The sequence below is a fragment of the Podarcis melisellensis genome (genome assembly GCF_964234715.1).
Source record: "Podarcis melisellensis genome assembly, chromosome: 12".
Classification (NCBI taxonomy): domain Eukaryota; kingdom Metazoa; phylum Chordata; class Lepidosauria; order Squamata; family Lacertidae; genus Podarcis; species Podarcis melisellensis.
This window is the reverse complement of record NC_138544.1, coordinates 53,949,149-53,971,419: the sequence shown is the minus strand read 5'-3', so window position 1 is coordinate 53,971,419 and position 22,271 is coordinate 53,949,149. Positions and strand designations below refer to the sequence as shown.

The 22,271-nt window shown below is 48.2% G+C and overlaps 1 protein-coding gene across 1 annotated transcript in view; it reads right to left on the bottom strand.

Moving 5' to 3' along the window:
- Positions 1-22,271, bottom strand: part of LOC309353250 (vasoactive intestinal polypeptide receptor-like) — a 118,217-nt gene that overhangs the window by 59,825 nt on the left and 36,121 nt on the right. The window contains exon 2 of the mRNA XM_081882576.1: positions 21,514-21,610. Within this exon, the coding sequence (XP_081738702.1) occupies positions 21,514-21,610 (97 nt within the window). The remainder of the gene's footprint in view (positions 1-21,513; positions 21,611-22,271) is intronic.

The following is a 22,271-nucleotide window of genomic DNA, read 5'->3' as shown; positions in this document are numbered from 1 at the left end:
TTTTTTGGGGGGGTTACGGACCTGCCAAAACCCGGAAGTACCGGAACGGGTTACCTCCAGGTTTCGGGGTCGCGCATGCGCAGAAGCACTAAATCACGCTTTGCGCATGCGCAGAAGACCAAATCACAATCTTGCACAGACGCGCCGCTGCAGGTTGCGAACTCTGCGGGTTGCGAATGTGCATCCCACACAGATCATGTTCGCAACCTGAGCGTCCACTGTATTGTTTCTGGGGCACAGAGGGTGGGCAAGTGTGGGGGACTCCCTGGTCCTTCAACACTGGTGATCTTTGCCTCTTCTAGTACACTGATATTAGTTTGCCTGTCTTCCCAAGTGATGTGTAGCTGTAACGGTTGGAGGATGGATGGGGACAGGGGGCGGGCGGGGGCGGGGGCGGGGGACTCCCTGGTCCTGAATGGGGTAACTGTGCCCCTGAAGGACCAGGTGCACAGCCTGGGAGTCATTTTGGACTCACAGCTGCCCATGGAGGCGCAGGTCAATTCTGTGTCCAGGGCAGCTGTCTACCAACTCCACCTGGTACACAGGCTGAGACCCTACCTGCCCATGGACTGTCTCGCCAGAGTGGTGCATGCTCTGGTTATCTCCCGCTTGGACTACTGCAATGCACTCTCTCAAGAGTCTCCTCCAGCACCATAATTCAAAAGCATCCATTCTTCAGCGATCAGCCTTCTTTATGGTCCAGCTCTCACTTCCATACATCACTACTGGGAAAACCATAGCTTGAACTATGTGGACCTTTGTTGCAAAGGTGATGTCTCTGCTTTTTAAGATGCTGTCTAGGTTTGTCATTGCTTTCCTCCCAAGAAGCAGGCGTCTTTTAATTTCGTGACTGCTGTCACCATCTGCAGTCATCATGGAGCCCAAGAGTGGCCCTCTTTCCCACTTCCTCTTTCAGCTCTATGTGGTTTTCTAGGTTACAATCTAGTTCCATCTGGTATGCAGGCTGAGACACTATCTGCCCACAGACTATCTCGCCAGAGTGGTGCATGCTCTGGTTATCTCCCGCTTGGACTACTGCAATGCGCTCTACATGGGGCTACCTTTGAAGGTGACTCGGAAACTACAACTAATCCGGAACGCGGCAGCTAGACTGGTGACTGGGATTTTTTTTTTTAATCAAAATGTAAGTCCCAGCACCTAATTCTCTTTTACAAAAACACAAACGAAAAGCACTGACTGCTGGCCATTGATAGCCTCACACTCCATAAATTTATCCAATCCTCTTTTAAAGCCACCCAAGTTGGTGGCCATCTCTACATCTTGTGTCAATGAGTCCCATAGTTTAAAGAAGTGCTGTGTAGAGGAGTCCATTGTTTTGCCTGTTAGGCTTCATTGGATGACGTCACTAGTCTCCTGAACCACTTTCTTTGTCCATATGCTTATACAGTGGTACCTCGGGTTAAGAACTTAATTCGTTCTGGAGGTCTGTTCTTAACCTGAAACTGTTCTTAACCTGAAGCACCACTTTAGCTAATGGGGCCTCCTGCTGCCGCCGTGCCACCAGAGCATGATTTCTGTTCTCATCCTGAAGCAAAGTTCTTAACCCGAGGTAATATTTCTGGGTTAGCGGAGTCTGTAACCTGAAGCGTATGTAACCCGAGGTACCACTGTACACGTTTACTCCTTTACCCCACTTTCCTTTCGCCCAAACCACAGCACCCCAAACATTGCCAACTTTTCCTCATAGGTAAGTTGATCTGCCACTCTGGTCAATTTCTGCATGCGAAGTGACAGCGGTCTCTGTTATTGACTGACTGGCAACATTTATATCGTTCCTTTTCCTCTAAGGAGCTCAAGGTGGTACAGTCCCCCCTCCCTCATTTTAATCCCCACAACAACCCTGCAAAGTAGGTCAGGCTGCGAGGCAGTGACTGGCCGAAGGTCACCCAGTGAGTTTCATGGCCAAGTGGGCATTCAAACCTTATGTCTCCCAGGTCCTTTTCTGATGCTCTAACCACTACACCACCGCTGCCTCCCATTACCAACTTGGCTATTCAGAACCAACAAAGCAGGAAAACATTGCTACCAACCTGAAGGCTTTGGGATAGCGCATATCTAGGCAACAGTTTTGCAAACCCTCATCCAAGTTTCCAATGAATATTTGGATGTTGGATAGAAACTAAGTGGTTTCCAGCTGTAATGTTTTGAGTGATATGGAAAAAAAGGGTGCAGAAATAGGTTAAAAATTACTGTTAAGGATTTGCTGAACTAACAATTTGAATTGGAATACAAAAAAGGGAGGTATGAGGAGGTCGGGGAAATATGTTAATGAAAAATAAGTATTGTGAACTTTATGTGTTTTTAAACTTTTTTGTATTTTTTTTCTTTTTTCTTTTTGGTTCTTTTTTATTGTATTAATTTTGAAAACTTTAATAAATATCTTTTTTTTAAAAAACAAACAAACAAGTTTCCAATCAATATTTGAGCATGCAGTAATCCATCACAGGACACCAGTAATAACCCGACACATACAGGTTTGTTCCTTGTAATACATAATAAATGGCTCTCTTGTTTGGGACCAGCTCACCCGGCTATCGATTGCTTCCGAGATCAAGGAGGAGGCGGCTGGATCCGCTCATAGCCAGAGAAGTTTTGGCAAGCACAACAGGAACAATCCTGAGGTCCAGATGATGCTCAGAAACTCAGCTGCTTGCCGCTGTTCAAGGGTGTGTGTATGTGCAAAGCAACATCTCCCAGCCAAAATCGCAAGCTTTTCTTTCTCAAAAGTCAAATATTTTCGCCGGGCTGAGGACCAGCACATCCATCAGGTTGCATAACGACACAGGAATGTTTCCAGGAAGTGGCTGTTGCAACAACTGATTTCCCCTTCTGAAGAGACAAGTGTCAGGTTTTCCCCCAACGTTGGATCCAAGAAGGAAATGCAAAATGATGAAATACAAAACGAAGCAGGATTCCCCAACTGGTGCCCTCCAAATATTGAGTGCCGCACTTCCCCTGGTGGCCCAGGCATTGGTCAAGGATGATGGGAGTTGGAGTCCAGTAACAACACCAGGTTGTTGAAGGATTATTATTATTATGAGATTCCTGCATCGCAGGGGGTTGGACTAGATGACGCTAGGGTCCTGTAATGGTTGTGAGGGGTTACTTGTGCGTAAATTGCCTTCGGTTTAGTTAGATTGCTTGCCCAACCATGCTTAGGGTCGGAGCTCGCCCTCCGTGACCTGTTAGTCACTTGCAGAATCCGTCAGTGGGCGTTTCTTGAACCTCTTCCAGCATAAGAGCTGTTTGACCCCGAGTCTCCTCCTATTTTCCCTGCGCGGAACTCGTCTGCGCAAGTAAGGGGAAGGCAGGGGCGTGCCAGCGCTCTCTCCACTAGTTTCGGGTGAAGGGTCTTGGAGCCCTGTCACCAATTCCTCCATCTCCCTCTCTTCTCTATTGGTGTTATGCTGAATTCCTTCCCCCCTGCTGGTCCCCTCTCCGGCATCGCTCTGGAGCCCTGCCTCCGCCTCTCGCTCTGATGTCAGTTCCCTGACAGGTCCCTTCCAACTATAAGATTCTATGATGATGATGATGAATTAAATTTGTATACTGCCCTATACCTGCAGGTCTCAGAGCGGTTACAACATAAAATCACAGTATAAAAACACAATTAAAAATAAGAAGGAAAACTCAATAATCCTGCCCCAACACCTTTTAAAAGGGCATTGGATGTCAAAAAAGAGGAACGTTTTTGCCAGGTGCCTAAAGGTTTATAATAAAGTCGCTAGCCAAACCTTTGTAGGGAGAGTATTCCACAAATGGGGAACCACTGTAGAAAAGGTCTGTTCTCGTGTTGCCAACCCCACACCACCGGTGCCTTTTAAAATTCCTTTTTGTAGTTTTGCTGTATGGTTTATGTTTTTATTGCTGTAAACCACTTTGGTAGATTTTTTTAAAATGACATATATTTTATGGTACGCAAATAATTTTACAAATAAGTAATAAATCTCTGGGGTTGCAGACAGGACATCTCTGCCAGGCCTGCCGAGAGACGCCAGGGATTGAACCTGCAACCTTCTGCATCCGAGGCAGAAGCTCTACCACCAAGCTCTGGGCCTCTATATGCTGTTGCGCATGTTGCTAGCCAAACCCAAGTATTTATTACTAACACTCTAGCCAGCCTGCAATAAGTTCGCTGCTTTGTTAATATAGTAATAATAATTTATTATTTATATCCCGCCCATCTGGCTGAGTTTCCCCAGCCACTCTGGGCGGCTTCCAATCGAGTGTTAAAAACAATACAGCATTAAATATTAAAAACGTCCCTAAAGAGGGCTACCTTCAGATGTCTTTTAAAGAGAAGATAGCTGCTTATTTACTTCACATCTGAAGGGAGGGCGTTCCACAGGGCGGGCGCCACCACCGAGAAGGCCCTCTGCCTGGTTCCCTGTAACCTCACTTCTTGCAATTAGGGAACCGCCAGAAGACCCTGGATCTCAATGTTCGGGCTGAACGATGGGGGTGGAGACACTTCTTCAGGTATACAGGATCGAGGCCATTTAGGGCTTTAAAGGTCAGCACCAACACTTTGAATTGTGCTCGGAAACGTACTGGGAGCCAATGCAGATATCTCAGGACTGGTGTTATGTGGTCCCAGTGGCCACTCCCAGTCACCAGTCTAGCTTCCGCATTCTGGATTAATTGCAGTTTCCGGGTCACCTTCAAAGGTAGCCCCACGTAGAGTGCATTGCAGTAGTCCAAGCGGGAGATAACTAGAGCATGCACCACTCTGGCAGGACAGTCCGCAGGCAGGTAGGGTCTCATCCTGCGTACCAGGTGGAGCTGGTAGACAGCTGTCCTGGACACAGAATTAACCTGCGCCTCCATGGACAGCTATAAGTCCAAAATGACTCCCAGGCTGCGCACCTGGTCCTTCAGGGGCACAGTTACCCCATTCAGGACCAGGGAGTCCCCCGCCCCTGCCCGCCCCCTGTACCCCCCAAAACAGTACTTCTGTCTTGTCAGGATTCAACCTCAATCTGTTAGCTGCCATCCATCCTCCAACAGTTACAGCTACACTGGGGATCACTTGGGAAGACAGGCAAACTAATACCAGTGTACTGGAAGAGGCAAAGATCACCAGTGTTGAAGCAATGATTCTTCAACATCAACTTCGTTGGACTGGTCATGTTGTGCGGATGCCTGATTATCGTCTTCCAAAGCAACTATTCTATTCCGAACTTAAAAATGGAAAGTGTAAGGCTGGTGGTCAACAAAAGAGGTTTAAAGACTGCCTCAAGGCAAATCTAAAAAATGTAGTATACACACTGACAACTGGGAAACACTGGCCTGCGAGCGCTCCAGTTGGAGAACAACCTTGACCAAAGGTGTCATGGCCTTTGAGGACACTCAAACTCAGGACACAAGGGAGAAAGGTGCTAAGAGGGAGGCACGCTTGGCAAATCCACACCGTGATCAACTCCCGCCCAGAAACTAATGTCCCCACTATGGAAGGATGTGTGGATCCAGAACTGGCCTCCACAGTCACTTACGGACTCACTGTTAAAACCGTGTTTATGGAAGACAATCTTACTTGGCTACGAGGGATCACCAAAGAAGAAGACAGCAACCAGGTTTCCGCAAGTGACAAATGAATTGTGCACCTCCAGATATGGCCCCCAAGGCCTTTCTATCTGGTCCTCAGGACTCTCACGGAGCAATATCCCCTATCCCTAAGCCATGTCCATCACTGGCCCCAAGGTCCTTGCTTAAGCCTGGGTGAAAGATGGAGACAGGTGTGTGTTTGCGTCTATACAACTCTAACCTTTGCCCATGAGGAAATATGGACCTCAGTCAGGAGAAAGTTCCCCTTATCTGAGCCAGAATAAACACCCTACAAAAGAAATAAGACAAAGAGTGCGAAAAGGGGCCCAGGGATAGCAAGTGAATGACTCCAACTCATCACTGTTAATCACAGCAACAATTGCATCCTTGTGTTTATTGCAACAGTTGTTAGGAGAGCTAATCCTGAGCATATTTGCATCTATTTTCTAAAGATCTGGTGGGAGAGAGGAGAGGAAGCTGTTCCAAATTTAAAATGTCTCTTCCTTCACAGCACAAGGTGATTTGCTGCTAAAAGGCTGCTTAATCCCAGAAGATAGAGGACAGCTGTTTTTCTCTCCAGCTACAAGTCAAACAAACTCTTTGGCTTGCATGCCTCTGCCTTCCCAGCAGAGAGACAAAAAGTGTTCGCGCTGCAGCCACCGAGCAAACAAAATGTCATGCGTTTCTGGAACGAGGTTGCAAACCCGTAGCTAAACAAAGCAACTAGGTGGAAAATGGGGAAGGAAGTGAGAAATATTTTGCTAAGTTTGCTCTTCAGGGAGAAGTGGTAACAGCCAAACAAAATCTCACTCGGGGCCTGTCATGTATAGATCAGTGCTTAAAATTGTGTCGGATATTTTGCTATATATTATGCTCTCTGCCTGTATTGTGGGAGATTTTGCTTTCAAACCTAACAATGCACGCCTATGCTAGTTAATAAATGATGGGGTTAAGGACCAGGCAGCTGTAAATTGCTGTGATTTGTTACAGAAGGCTTGGTTAGGTCATGCTCCCCTCACCTTTGGAGAGGAAGTAAATAAGGGTTGTTTACTGCCCTCCCATCTTCTCTTTGAACTATGTAACTGAGCAGACATCTCAGACTGTATGTTTGAGACTAACGTCCGTATTTTGTAACCAATAATACCTTGCCTGTGTTGTTTCTGCTGCAGTGTTGAATGATACATGAGTGAGATCTCTGATTCCTGTAAGTAAAGCATTTAAACTTACTTAAGGTTGTGGTCTATTTACTCCGAGAGGGGTGAGGGGTGGGGGAAAGCACAACTGCGAGCACTTAATACAATGGTACCTCAGGTTAAGAACTTAATTTGTTCTGGAGTTCAGTTCTTAACCTGAAACTGTTCTTAACCTGAGGTACCACTTTAGCTAATGGGGCCTCCCACTGCCACTGCACCGCCGGAGCACGATTTCTGTTCTCATCCTGAAGCAAAGTTCTTAACCCGAGGTAATATTTCTGGGTTAGCGGAGTCTGTAACCTGAAGCATCTGTAACCTGAGGTACCACTGTACTAGGACATGCAAAGGTCTGACAACTTGTCTTTTACTGTGCTTTGCAAACACTGCACCTACTTTTGTATAAATCTCTGTTGGAGGCTCTTTTGGCTAGGGAGTGACCGAAACTCCATGTACTTTTTGAATTCAGGCAGTCTGCCGTTTTTTTCTTTTCTTTTGCAGTTTCCCCACTCCAAGACTCAGGATTAACTGGTATCCCCCAGTTAATTTCCAACAGGTGTAGATACAGTGGTACCCAGGGTTACAGATGCCTCAGGTTACAGACTCTGCTAACCCAGAAATAGTATCTCAGGTTAAGAACTTCACTTCAGGATAAGAACAGAAATCATGCGGCGGCAGCAGGAGGCCCCATTAGCTAAAGTGGTACCTCAGGTTAAGAACAGTTTCAGGTTAAGAACGGACCTCCAGAATGAATTAAATTCTTAACCAGAGGTACCACTGTACAGGTAACTCACATCTTTCGCTTATTATCTTTACGTGATCGTAGCTTTGCACGTGTATGTGTATGTGATGGGGGGATAAATAAATAAATGTGGAGTGGAGGAAACCCACCATTCACCACTCCCCATTTCTTTATCCCTTCTCCCCTGCACATGGCTGTGATCACAGGCTTACTTGGCACTGGGAAAGCTGTGTGAGGGCTTAGCGCAGGCACCCCCAAACTTGACCCTCCAGATGTTTTGGGGACTACAATTCCCACCATCCCTGACCTGTTAGCCAGGGATGATGGGAGTTGTAGTCCCAAAAACATCTGGAGGGCTGAGTTTGGGGGTGCCTGGCTTAGTGCCTCCTTTACTGGACTTTGTGAAGGTGGAAGGAGGGCTCTGGGATGCTGTCTTCCTGAAGCAGGCAAGCAGCCCTCCACCGGGGGGGGGGAGGTATTGGGGGGCAGTTTCCTGCCTTTATGCATTTTTGCATTTATGTGTGGACCCTGGAACCAAACCCTCCTCTAAGATGCAAGTTACCTGCATAGTGAAGGCTCTGTATCTGACTCCAAATATAGAAACTTTTATATAATAGCTTTCCTTCTCTAATGGTTCTAGGGGTTGCTCGTGCATAAATCGACGCCACACCTGGCTGGGTTACCTGGGTGAACCCTTTGTGTCCGGACAGCCACTCACCCGTGGCTGTCTCAATCGCTGGCAGGATCCATCAGTGGGAGTTTCTTGAACTTCTTCCAGCAAAGAAGCTCTTTGACACCTAGTCGCTGCCTACTCTCCCTGCGCGGAAGCCTTCTGCGCAGGGAGGGTGTGGGCAGCGGAGGACCCGTGCTCTCCCCGCTGGTCTCCGGCGAGGAGTCATGGAGCCTCCTCTCCAATTCCCCCATCTGCCCCCCTTCTCCACTGGTGCTACACTGAATTCCTTCCCCAGAAGATGGACTGCTTCTTTCCCTCCTGGGACGCTCTCCTGAACCCCTCTGGAGCCCTCCCTCTCCCTCTGGCTTCGATGGCAGTTCCCTGGCACCTTCCTTCCTTCCTTCCTTCCTTCCTTCCTTCCTTCCTTCCTTCCTTCCTTCCTTCCTTCCAAAGTTCTAGGTTCTGGAAATGGCATTTCTGAACTTCAAATGCAACTTCCACAAAAGTTTAAAAGATTAATTTTTTGGTTCCCCAGCAGGCAGTTTTGCCGTCATCCAGACTGGAAGGGCAAGAATTTACCCTCTCAGAGGAAGCAATAGGATGCATTAATTAATTTCTTATCTTGCCGCGCTACAAGCTGAAGAATAGAGCAGATGCCACATTTGAAAACTCATTAACCTTTCTTGACAGCTTTTATTATTATTATTTTAACATTTTTCTGTGCTTTGCTAAATCTCCCCTCCTGAAAGGCACCACGTGGTGCATTTTTGACAAAGCCTGGCAGAAAGGAAATCACAACAAAGAAATCTTTGCTGGGATCTCCAAGACAAGACCCTTTCAAGAATACATTTCTGCAAATCATTGTCGGAAGGAAATGATCAAATGTTTCAGATTTATACACCTTCGCTGTGTGTTACAGCTTGGGGTGACAGAGCCTCTCTCAAGCGCTACAGTGAAGATGTCATGCCAGAGTGCGACAGCTGTGGAAAAAGTAAATTCCACGTTAGAGATGACTAGGCAAGGGATTGAAAATGGAACTGTAATCTTATTTGGTCTTTCTAGTCGAAGGTGGAGGAGACTCTTGAGAGTCCCATGGACTGCAAGAAGATGAAACCTATCCATTCTGAAGAAACCAGCCCTGAGTACACACTGGAAGGACAGATCCTGAAGATGAGGCTCCAAGACTTTGGCCACCTCATGAGAAGAGAAGACTCCTGATGTTGGGAAAGATGGAGGGCACAAGGAGAAGGGGATGAAAGAGGACGAGATGGTGGGACAGTGTTCTTGAAGCTACCAGCATGAGTTTGACCAAACTGTGGGAGGCAGTGGAAGAGAGGAGTGTCTGGCGTGCTCTGGTCCCTGGGGTCACAAAGAGTCGGACACGACTAAACGACTAAACAACAACAACATGTCGAAGGTTTCCATTGAAATAGGTTCAATCTACAATGCAATGGCTAGCATTTTTCCTGCACTTGCATTATTGGGGTTTGGGGATTATCTTAACCAAAAGATGACTAATAAAGATTAGCCTTCTTGCACTGTTAGAGATAGCCACATGCCAGAAGTCAGCAGAAAGTTTGAATAACAAATCATGGCATGTTCAAGGCTGGAGAGTAGCATTCAGGGCCGTCTTAAGCATATGTGGCGCCAGGTGCAAAGATCCGCCCGGTGCCCCTAGCTTGCCCAGAGTTGTTGACCTTTTTTGGGGGGGACCCCAAAGTTGTTGACCCTTTTTCAAGGAAATACAGTGGTACCTCTGGTTGCAAACGGGGAAACGGGATCTATTCCGGAGGCCCATTTACAACAAGAAAGGAACGCAACCCGCAGCGGCGCGTCTGCGCGGGTTGAGATTTGCCGCTTCTGCGCATACGCATGATGTCATTTTGCGCATCTGAGCAAGCAGTGAAACCAGGAAGTAACCCTTTCTGGTACTTCCGGGTCGCCGCAGGACATAACCTAAAATAATGTAACATGAAGCGGACGTAACATGAGGTATGACTGTAGCTGTTTACCTTTAGAATGGTTGCGGGGTGTAGGAAGGTGGGTGGGGGTTCCATGCTGGGGAGAAATGCCGGGTGGCACAGTCACCGTGCTGTCCGCCCACTCTCTCCCCCCCAGCTGCATGGCGGCTAACTGTTTCGGAGCAGTGTATAACATTGTGGGCACTGCGCGACGCATCCTGTTGCATGCGCAAGGTGCAGGTTCCTTTGGTGGCTTTTCCGCTGTTGGCGCATTCTCCCAGCGCCACCCAACGCTGGAGCGCTACGGGCTCTTCTGCTGCGAGTGGCTCGTTGCAAGTTCGGGGCAAACTTTGGAGTCCGGGGAAGAAGAGCCCACGGCATTCCAACGGGCTCTGCTCCACTCGGCTGTCGGCAGCTCTTGCCCAGACTCCAATGCTAGGCCCCAGATTCTTGGCCTGGTACCTCTGAGAGCCTGGTGCCCGGGTGCAGTGCACCTCTAGCGCCAACGATTAAGACGGCCCTGGTAGCGTTAGTTGGAAAGCTAACATGTCAACTCAGAGCAGTCCAAGGGAAATCTAATCCTTTCTCTTTTTATAATACTGTTTATCGAATACATGAGGGGAGAAGACCAAGGAAGAAAACCACCGAGTACACATTTTGGAATAACGCGATGACCATTTATTGAGATTTGAATAAGGATGGCTCAGTCGGTAGAGCACGAGACTCTTAATCTCAGGCTCATGGGTTCAAGAAGAGAAGAAGAGTTTGGATTTGATATCCCACTTTATCACTACCCGAAGGAGTCTCAAAGCGGCTAACATTCTCCTTTCCCTTCCATAGAGATTGTATGTAATGTGAAGGAGATTATGCGTTGAAATATTTTAGTTGATATTTTAGAATGTAAAATGCTATTTTATTTATTGATTGGTTTTACCTTGTCGGCTTATAGCCGAATAAAGTATTATCTATCTATCTATCCTTTCCCTTCCTCCCCCACAACAAACACTCTGTGAGGTGAGTGAGGCTGAGAGACTTCAGAGAAGTGTGACTAGCCCAAGGTCACCCAGCAGCTGCATGTGGAGGAGCGGGGAAGCGAACCCAGTTCACCAGATTACGAGACTACCACTCTTAACCACTACACCACACTACACTACACCACTACACTACTGCTCTTAACCACTACACCACACTGGTTCACACTGGGTAGAAGATTCCCGCATTGCAGGGGGTTGGATTAGATAACTCTTGGGGATGCTTTCCAGCTCTACAGTTCTACGATTCTATGATTCAGTGGTGAGCGGGAATCCACTGGATTCTGCCTGATGGCTCATGCCCTTGAACACTGGCAATGTCTCTGCATGACAACTCTATTCCGCAATACTGTCATAAAACATCCTCCATCCCCTTAATGCACGGGTTGGCAAACTAAGGCCTGGGGGCCGAATTGGGCCCATTGCCTTCTAAATCCGGCCCGCGGACGGTCTGGGAATCAGCATGCTTTTACATGAGTAGAATGTGTGCTTTTATCTAAAATGCATCTCTGGGTTATTTGTGGGGCATAGAAATTCGTTTCCCCCTCCCAAAAAATATAGTCCGGCCCCCCACAAGGTCTGAGTGACATGGACCGGCCCCCTGCTGAAAAAGTTTGCTGACCCCTGCTTTAATGTTTTAATGAGAAAATCCCAAGCCTTCAGAACCAGCCGCTTCTACCGCCTCACTACTGTAGGAGCAGTGCTGAGAAGCTACGGCAGCGGACACCATTAGAAAAATGAAACTGCTCCCTTTTGCTTCATTTGTGACTCACCCCACCTCGCGCCCCCAATTCCTTTCGCTTCTCCTGAGCTGCAGTGATCGTTCTGATTGCTCTAATATTTACCCCCTAGAGGTTTTTCTTCATCCAGTTTGTTAAAGCAATCAGAGCTTTCAAAGAATCAGACCAGGCTGCCCAAGACCCCAGTCGCTTTCCGATCCGTTGTCTCCACTTTACTTCTCAGTGCCATTCTGGGTGGTTTTGTGCTTGTGGAAACATGCAGAGCGGGGGGACACTTTGCCTGAGCAGCCAGCAGCCCAGCAAATGAGCCAGAACAGATTGAAAAAGCTTGTTATGGTTTGTGTGTGTATTAACAGAATGAGTGATTAGGAAGGAAATTGATTAGCTAAAATGAGATAATCAGATTACACCCATGTGGATGAGGAGCTGCCATATTGTTTATTTGGCTTTGATATGCCCTCCCCTCAATAATGCTATTCTAGGCTGCATCAACAGGAGTATAGCGGGAAGTAATAATACTGCACTCTTCTGCCAGTATTTAGAGTACTGTGTGTCCATTTATGGCCACCACAGTTCAAGAAGGGATATTGACAAGCTGGAATGTGTGCAGAGGAAGGTATCCAAGGTCTCAAAACCAAGCCATATGTGGAACGGTTGAGGGAGTTGAGAATGCTTAGCCTGGAGAAGAGAAGACTGAGAGGGAGATAGAGTAAAGGTAAAGGGACCCCTGAACGTTAGGTCCAGTCGTGACCAATTCTGGGGTTGCGGCGCTCATCTCACTTTATTGGCCGAGGGAGCCGGCGTACAGCTTCTGGGTCATGTGGCCAGTAGGACTAAGCCGCTTCTGGAGAACCAGAGCAGTGCATGCATGGAAACGCCGTTTACCTTCCCGCTGGAGTGGTACCTATTTATCTACTTGCACTTTGACGTGCTTTTGAACTGCTAGGTTGGCAGGAGCAGGGACCGAGCAACGGGAGCTCACCCCGTCACGGGGATTCAAACCGCTGACCTTCCAACCGGCAAGTCCTAGGCTCTGTGGTTTAACCCACAGCGCCACCTGAGTCCCTACAGTTCAAGAAGGGATACTGACAAGCTGGATCATGTGCAGATGGGGGGAACCAAGGTCTTAAAACCAAGCCATATGTGGAACGGTTGAGGGAGTTGGGAATACTTGGCCCGGAGAAGAGAAGACTGAGAGGGAGATAGGGTAGCTGTCCTCAAATATCTGAAGGGCAGTCACATGGAAGATGGAGCAAGCTTGTTTTCTGCTGCCCCTGATCTCCCAGTTCACAGTCCAACACTCTAACCATTGCGCCATTTACCACTGGACTACAGCTCCCAACATGCATGACCTTCTAAATGGGGCTGATGGGAATTGTAGTTCTTACAATGCTTTGAAAGCACCACGTTGGCCATCTCCGCTGCAGTCAGTATTTGTGAGGACAGATAATAATAATAATAATAATAATAATAATAATAATAATAATAATAATAATAATAATATATTATTTATACCCCGCCCATCTGGCTGGGTTTCCCCAGCCACTCTGGGCAGCTTCCAACAAAACACTAAAATACAATAACCTATTAAACATTAAAAGCTTCCCTAAACAGGGCTGCCTTTAGATGTCTTCTAAAAGTTTGGTAGCTGTTCTTCTCTTTGACATCTGGTGGGAGGGCATTCCACAGGGCGGGCACCACTACCAAGAAGGCCCTCTGCCTGGTTCCCTGTAACTTGGCTTCTCGCAGCGAGGGAACAGCCAGAAGGCCCTTGGTGCTGGACCTCAGTGTCCAGGCAGAACGATGGGGGTGGAGACGCTCCTTCAGGTATACTGGACCGAGGGTGCCCACACCTGTCAGCACCACCATATTCTCTCAGAAATGCTTTTTTTAACAAACCATTTCCTCTAATACAGCACATTTTAAAATGGCAGCTGAAAACCCCAGGAGTTGGCTTCCTTTTCCGCATGGGGAAGTGGACTCTGCAGCTTTCCAGGTCCTGATGAACTACATTTCTAGATTAATGGCTGTGCTGACTGGGGTCAATGAGAGTTGGAATCCGAGAACATTTGAAGGAGCACAGATCCTGCAGCTAGCACTCACTGCAAGGCACAGGCAACAGGTTTTCTTGGAGGGCAGTGACAACACCACCAAACTACCACGCCTAAACAATTTTGTCTGTCTTCGCCCTTAGCAATAAACTGAGCCAAACCGATAATTTCCCCGTTTGCTTTCCGCAAGCCGCCCATCGCAGCCAGCTCTTCCTGCTTCATAGAAGGAAACAGCTTGTATATTTAGCGTCCAGAGGTAAAGGAATGATGGATGAGGCATTGCGGAGGGCTGGTCTTGAGTAATGACTAGTCAGCGGCCTAATCAAACATGTCCAAGCAGATTAATCACCTTTAATCAATGCAAGTGATAAAAGGGCTTCTAAATCCAATGTTCTTTTCAGTTTGTACTGATTATGTCTGACTCTTTCCTTCTTTTTTTAAAAAAGACACCCTTCATTTCATTAGCCAAAGGCAACAAATTGCTTTTTAAACAATGACCGATATTCCCACCTGGCCACAGGATGCAAGCGGCTGCAGCAGTTAATACACGTATCTGCCTACAAAGCTGTTCTATTAGATTTGGGACTGCAAATATTTTCGTGCTCACTGCCACAGCCAAGGGGCATTGTATGTGCAAAGAACAGGCATGTTGGAACTGATCAGAGATGCCTGGATGGCAGGCCACATCGGGCTTTGCAGAAGGCTGAGGGAGAGCAGGACTCAAGGCAATGGATTCAAGTTACAAGGAAAGAGATTCTGACTCAACATTGGGAAGAACTTTCTGATAGTCAGAGCTGTTCGGCAGTGGACGGGACTCCCTAGGGTGGTGGTGGGGCCGTCTTAACCATTGGCACTACGGGTGCATGGCACTCGGGCGCCAGGCTCTCAGGGGCGCCAGGCTGAGAGTCCGGGGCTGAGCGATGGAGTCTGGAGAAGAGCCGCCAACAGCCGAGCGAAGCAGAGCCCTTGGAGCGCCACAGGCTCTTCTGTTGTGGCCGGCTCTTCCCCGGATTCCAACGCTCACCCCCGAACTCGCACCGAGCCGCCCGCAACAGAGCCTGTGGCACTCCAATGGGCTCTGCTCCGCTCGGCTGCCAGCTCTTGCCCTAGCTGCATAGAGGCTAACTGTTTTGGTGCACTGTGTAATGTTGTGGGCACTGCGCGACGCAGCCTGTTGTGTGTGCCACGCTGTGAGTTCCTTTGCTGGCTTTTCCGCTATCTGTGCATGCTCCCAGCGCCGCCCAACTTGGGGTGCCAGCGTAGAATGATGGGGAATGCAAGCGGCAGCAGATCTCCGGACGGGATCCGCCGTGCACCGACAGCAAGAACGAAACCCGACAAAAAGGAGCGTGCTGATCCCATCCGGAGATCTTTCTGCACTGGCACCCCACGTTGGGTGGTGCTGGGAGCATGCGCCGACAGCGGAAAAGCCAATAAAGGAACCCGCAGCTTGGCGGACACAACAGGATGTGTTGCACAGCGCCCACAACATTACACAGCGCTCTGGGCACTGCGTGTGCAGCCGAAACAGTTTGCCACCATGCAGCGGTACAGGGGGAGAGGCAGTGGGTGGAAAGCACGTTGACTGTGCTGCCCGACATTTTGCCCCCCCCCAGCATGGAACCCTTATCCTCCACCTTCATACACACCTGTGCGTGGAGTGCTGGCACCCCCGTTGGTTGGCGCTGTGAGTCCATGCATCCCACAACCGTTCTAAAGGTAAACATCTACCGTATTTTTTGCTCTATAAGACTCACTTTTTTCCCTCTTAAAAAGTAAGGGGAAATGTGTGTGTGTGTTATGGAGCGAATGCAGGCTGCGCAGCTATCCCAGAAGCCAGAACAGCAAGAGGGATTGCTGCTTTCACTGCGCAGCGATCCCTCTTGCTGTTCTGGCTTCTGAGATTCAGAATATTTTTTTTCCTGTTTTCCTCCTCCAAAAACTAGGTGAGTCTTGTGGTCTGGTGCGTCTTATAGAGCGAAAAATACGGTATTTCCTAAAAAAAGGTTGACAACTTTGGGCAACCTAGGGGAGCTGGGAGGATCTTATGAGTTGCCTTATGAGGAACAGCTAAGGGAGCTGGGCATGTTTAGCCTGGAGAAGAGGAGGTTAAGGGGTGATATGATAGCCATGTTCAAATATATAAAAGGATGTCACATAGAGGAGGGAGAAAGGTTGTTTTCTGCTGCTCCAGAGAAGCGGACACGGAGCAATGGATCCAAACTACAAGAAAGAAGATTCCACCTAAACATTAGGAAGAACTTCCTGACAGTAAGAGCTGTTCGACAGTGGAATTTGCTGCCAAGGAGCGTGGTGGAGTCTCCTTCTTTGGAGGTCTTTAAGCAGAGGCTTGACAACCATATGTCAGGAGTGCTCTGATGGTGTTTCCTGCTTGGCAGGGGGTTGGACTCCATGGCCCTTGTGGTCTCTTCCAACTCTATGATTCTATGAGTCTATGATCTTTGCACCTTGCCGCTGCATATGCTTAAGACGGCCCTGGGTAGACTCCCCTTCCTCAGACGCTTTTAGCAGAGATTGGCTGGGCATCTGTCGTGGCTGCTTTAGTTGAGAATCCAGCATTGCAGGGGGTTGGACGAGATGACCCCAGGGTCCCTTCCAAATCTATGCTTCTATGATTCTGTGAAGGGACAGCGGAAGTACAAGGGGGTTGTGTGCATGGCACATGATGTCCGGGGCCCATAAACAGCGTAAACAAATAAATTCTTCCAATGCTCTACCACTGACCTATAGCTGCTCTTCTGAAAACAGCATAATATTCCAGCCCTCATGACTTCCAAGCAAAGGGACTGCTTTAAATAGGAACAAAGGAAACTTCCTTATACGAGGTCAGACTGTTCTACTAGGTGGCTACTGTCTACACCAGTGTTTCCCAACCGGTGTTCCGCGGCACACTAGTGTGCCGCGAGACGTTGCCTGGTGTGCCATGGGAGGGAGGCGGGCGAGGCGGGCGGCGAGAGGCGGGGCGGCGGCGGCATCTCCTGCTGGATGCAAATCCAAACATGGCGGGCGCCTCCCTCGCTCCTTTGTAGGCGGACCATCGAGAGAGAAATAAAAGGAGGCAAAAGAGCGAGAGAAGGTGCCTGCGCGGAAAGAGGAGCGAGCAGTGCGCCTGTACGCCGCAGCGCCCGAGTGCAGTGAAATTCCGTGAAGAGGGGAGGGGGGCTGGAAAAGAGAGAAAGGAAAGATTTTTCTTTTTTAAAAAAAAAAAAAAAGGAAGAGGGAAAGAAGAGAAAAAGCGGCAGAAGCTGAGGGGAAGGTTTCCGTGAGGGAGAGAGAGAGAGAAATGCGGGGCTGGCGGGACCGCTCCTCTTCCGCCACGCGTCGCCCGCCACCGCCTCAGAATCTCCTCAGGAGCGGCTGCTCCCCCTCGCCCCCTTCCTCCCCCCCAGCCCCCTCCCAACCCCCGGACGAGGGACGCGAGGCGGCGCTGCTGAGAGGACGGGAAGGCCCCCGGCGGCGGGGTCGGCTCGAGCAAGGAGGGGCGAGCACTAGCTGGCTGGCTCTAGCCCGACAGGAGGAGGAGGAGGAGGAGGAGGAGGAGCACGCCGTCGCTTCCACAGCGGCCGCCCCACACTCCCCTCCCCGGGCACCGGTGGGGAGAATGACGGAGCTCCAGTCCGCGCTGCTACTGCGGAGACAGCTGGCAGGTCGGTCCGTCGGTCGGTCGGTCGGGGCAAAACACACCACAGCGCAGGCAGAGGCAGGCAGGCCCGTCTCTCCCTGCCTCCCCTCGGACCTGGCCGGCCTGGGGTTTGCACCCCAAACATTCATGTCCACCCCAGCTACACAAGCCACACCTTGCTCTCAGTTCGATCTGTCAAATAACTCACCTATCATTCACATAAAGAACCTAGTCTATCCTCAAACGTCAGAATGTACCTCCTCTCTAGCTTGCCCCACTTCATCTAGGCACTTTCAGCCCTTACTTAACCCACCCCAGCCTGCTTACTCTTCCTTCATTTGCTATAAAAACTAAATACAGAGAGAGACTGAGAGCTGTTGACGAAGAGCTACGTGTGTGTCTTTCTTCGATTCCAGCCAGAATATCAGCTTTGTGTTCAGCCAAACAGGCCCAGGTTGCGCACTGAATAAAGTATTTTATAATTTTTCATATTTCTGTTTACTTACTATTTCATAATAAAGTAATTATAAAATACTTTCTTTGTGTTTATTTGATTCCTATTAAAGAGAGTTACTTTATATATAGTCAATATAGGCACAGAGTTAATTTTTTAAACATTTTCTAATGGTGGTGTGCCTCGAGATTTTTTTCATGAAACAAGTGTGCCTTTGCCCAAAAAAGGTTGGGAAACACTGGTCTACACAGAGCGACTATTTAAAGACGACTGACCCAATCTGTGGTTCCTTCACTGATATACGCAGAAAGATTGCACGCACACCTCTAGTTTTTGCAATGCAGTATCAGTTAAATATACATAAAGGTAAAGGGACCCCTGATCATTAGGTCCAGTCGTGGCCGACTGGGGTTGTTCATCTCGCTTTACTGGCCAAGGGAGCCGGTGTACAGCTTCCGGGTCATGTGGCCAGCATGACTAAGCTGCTTCCGGCGAACCAGAGCAGCGCACGGAAACGCCGTTAACCTTCCCACTGGAGCGGTACCTATTTATCTACTTTGACGTGCTTTCGAACTGCTAGGTTGGCAGGAGCAGGGACCGAGCAACGAGAGCTCACCCCGTCGCGGGGATTCGAACCGCCAATCTTCTGATCGGCAAGCCCAAGAGGCTCAGTGGTTTAACCCACAGCACCACCCGCGTCCCTTTTTGTCAAATATACATACATACATACATACATATAGAGAGAAATGCACATTTTCTGGGGAAACTGTGTACGACATAATTGTGTATTTGTGTGTGTGTTTAATGTGCAGAAAATGCAGCAGCTGACATGGAATGAAAACAGACTAGTCCATGGGTAGGTAAACGAAGGCCCGGGGGCCGGATCGCCTTCTAAATCTGGCCCGTGGACGGTCCGGGAATCAGCATGCTTTTACATGAGTAGAATGTGTCCTTTTATTTAAAATGCATCTCTGGGTTATTTGTGGGGCATAGAAGAAGAAGAGTTTGGATTTGATATCCCGCTTTATCACTACCCTAAGGAGTCTCAAAGCAGCCAACAATCTCCTTTCCCCTCCTCCCCCACAACAAACACTCTGTGAGGTGAGTGAGACTGAGAGACTTCAGAGAAGTGTGACTAGCCCAAGGTCACCCAGCAGCTGCATGTGGAAGAGTGAGGAATCTAACCCAGTTCACCAGATTAGGAGTCCACTGCTCTTAACCACTATACCACACTGGCTCTACATAGGAATTCGTCCCCCCCCCAAAAAATATAGTCCAGCCCCCCCATAAGGTCTGAGGGACAGTGGACCACCCCCCTGCTGAAAAGGTTTGCTGACCCCTGGACTAGTCCATCCACCCCAAAGCTGAGCATTTGCTTTGGATGCTGAATGACCTCGTTAGGATCTGAGGAAGCCCTTCGCATGAGATCTTGATGAACCACTATAAGTCAGAGGAGATAACACTGGACTGCAACAGCGTTGGACTACAGCGTTTGGACTCCAGGTGTTGGACTACAACTCCCATCATCCTGGACCACTGGGCTAAGATGGCTGTGGATGATGGGTGATGTAGTCTAACAACTGAGGACCCAAGGTTGTAGAAGACTGGGCTAAGTGGACCAATAGCCAGTCTCAGAGTCAAGGAGATTCATGAGTAGGAACATTTATTTTTTTTTGAGTTGGAGGGAGAATTGCTAATTGGTCCCAATTCCCCCTTCCCAAGTCTCTCCAGACACCACACAAAGGAAGTCCAGATCTGGAGAGTGTTCTGGAAAGATATATTCCTAAAGCTGGCCTTTCAGGCTGCTAAATTCAGAAAGGATAATCTGCTTTCCCCCTCAAGTGAAATGAATCTCTGCCCTACAAGAAAGGGTGAATGCTCCCTGTTAGCTGAGGCCAACTCACAGAGCCGATTGTTTACGCCGCATTCAAACCTGCCCCGTTCCTTAAGCCTCCTTTAAACAGAAAGAACTCGTTCGGTGACTCCGAAGGGGAACACGGGGAAGGCAAGTTAAACACACCTGCCTCAACAATTGGACCTGAAAAGTCCCCTCTGTCTGAGGAGCTCACACCTGGGGCCCACCCTCTCCTGAACCTCCATCCTGGATTTCAAATGCGACTGAATCCCATGACACCGGTTTCGGAGCCGCGGCAGCCATTTTTAGCCAGAGGAACATTAAAGCCTGGCAAGGGGCTAGTTCTCAGTGAGGTAGCAAAGCTATACCTGAAGCGCTGCTTCAGACTGTAGTGGTGGGTGGCGCACATGACCAAATGCCTTCATAAAAATAATATATATATATTCCCTCTATGCAGAGAAGACAAGCCTGGCAGAGAGAATACAGTGGTACCTCGGGTTAAGAACTTAATTTGTTCTGGAGGTCTGTTCTTAACCTGAAACTGTTCTTAACCTGAAGCACCACTTTAGCTAACGGGGACTCCTGCTGCCGCGGCGTGATTTCTGTTCTCATCCTGAAGCAAAGTTCTTAACCCAAGGTACTATTTCTGGGTTAGCGGAGTCTGTAACCTGAAGCATCTGTAACCTGAGGTACCACTGTAATTTCTTTCTGACATGCTTGTTTTCTATATTGTGGGGGATCCGTGTGTGACATCAACTGACCACCTCAGTTGGAACTAGGTGTTTTTGTAGTTTTCCTGTTCTTGGTCTGGCTCTTTAGCCTAATAATGCTATTGAAGGTTTGGGCAGGAGAGAGTTAATAGGACCAGAAGAATTGCTTAAAATTGGTCAAACTACTGCCTAGCCTTTGGTCAGATGCATCCTTTTGTTAGTGAAGCTATAGGTGATGAGTTTCCATGGAAACTAACTGCTAGACCTCCTCTTTAAGTCTTCTGAATGGGGCGAAAGCTGACAACAGATTGCTGTTTGAGTGAGACTAAGACTCAGAAAACCTGAGTTTTTCAGAGTGCTACCTCTCTCTCTCAAGGTCTGACACGGGCTTTGGGTGTCTGTTTAAGCTGCGCTTCTGCCTCAGTATTCGCAAATAAACCCGAATGTTGCAAAACACCACACTAAGCCTCCAGCGACCTCCTTCCAAAAGTATTTACGCCACTTACGAGCCTTTTGGAGAAAAAGTTGGGATAAAAATGCAACAGATTACTGTATTTTTTGCTCTGTAAGACTCACTTTTTCCCTCCTAAAAAGTAAGGGGAAATGTGTGTGCGTCTTATGGAGCGAACGCAGGCTGCACAGCTATCCCAGAAGCCAGAACAGCAAGAGGGATTGCTGCTTTCACTGCGCAGCGATCCCTCTTGCTGTTCTGGCTTCTGAGATTCAGAATATTTTTTTTCTTGTTTTCCTCCTCCAAAAACTAGGTGCGTCTTGTGTTCTGGTGCGTCTTATAGAGCGAAAAATACAGTAACTCAATAAACAAACAAACCAGACTGAGTCGGAGAGAATACAGAGAAAGCAGAAGGGTTGTTTAAAATTCTAAAACCCCAATTCTTACCTAAAGTTTGGTTATCAAAGTCTGAGTGCTCAAAACATTTGTCCCTCTCGGATTCGATGATCAGCATAATAGAACATTCGGGAGACATGCTTGACACCTGCAGGAAGACCAGAGAGAAAAAGAGATTTTTTAAACCCCCATCCATGGATAAACTCTGTTTGTTTAAAACAAGCTGTCCTTCCATTAAAAAATTCTCAGGGCAGCTACCGTCAGACAAATAAAACACTCACAATAAAACTCCTGTGTTAAAACAGCAAGACCATATAAAAAAGACACGCCGTAATGGAGCTGACCTTAACTGACCCAGGACTTTGGAACTGATATGTTCACACGTTCACACATTCAGTTAACTTTGGCCCCACGCTTTTCAGGCACAGGCCTGCACTTAAAAGCTCCTTGTCTGAGTGGGGCTCTCCACCCCACAGCTTTCCCCAGAAAACCCCCACTTTTTAAGCACTCAATCAGAGCAAATGGGAATTTGGGTTTTCAGCAGACGTTTGCTCCGAATGAGCTTTAAAGAGCATGTTTTCATGAGGAAAGCTCCGGAGCAAAGAAAGAAAGAGTACTCAGATGTGGAGCCTAAAAGCACAGACCTAGAATCAAAGAGCTGGAAGGGAACCCAAAGGTCATTTAGTCCAACCCCCTACAATGCAAGAATCCTGTCTGTGGAAAGATCAGAGGAAACTTAAATGTGTTTACTGAACTATGTAGGACAAAGTAGTTAACTTGAAACCCAAGAAAGAGGAATTTGTATTTTA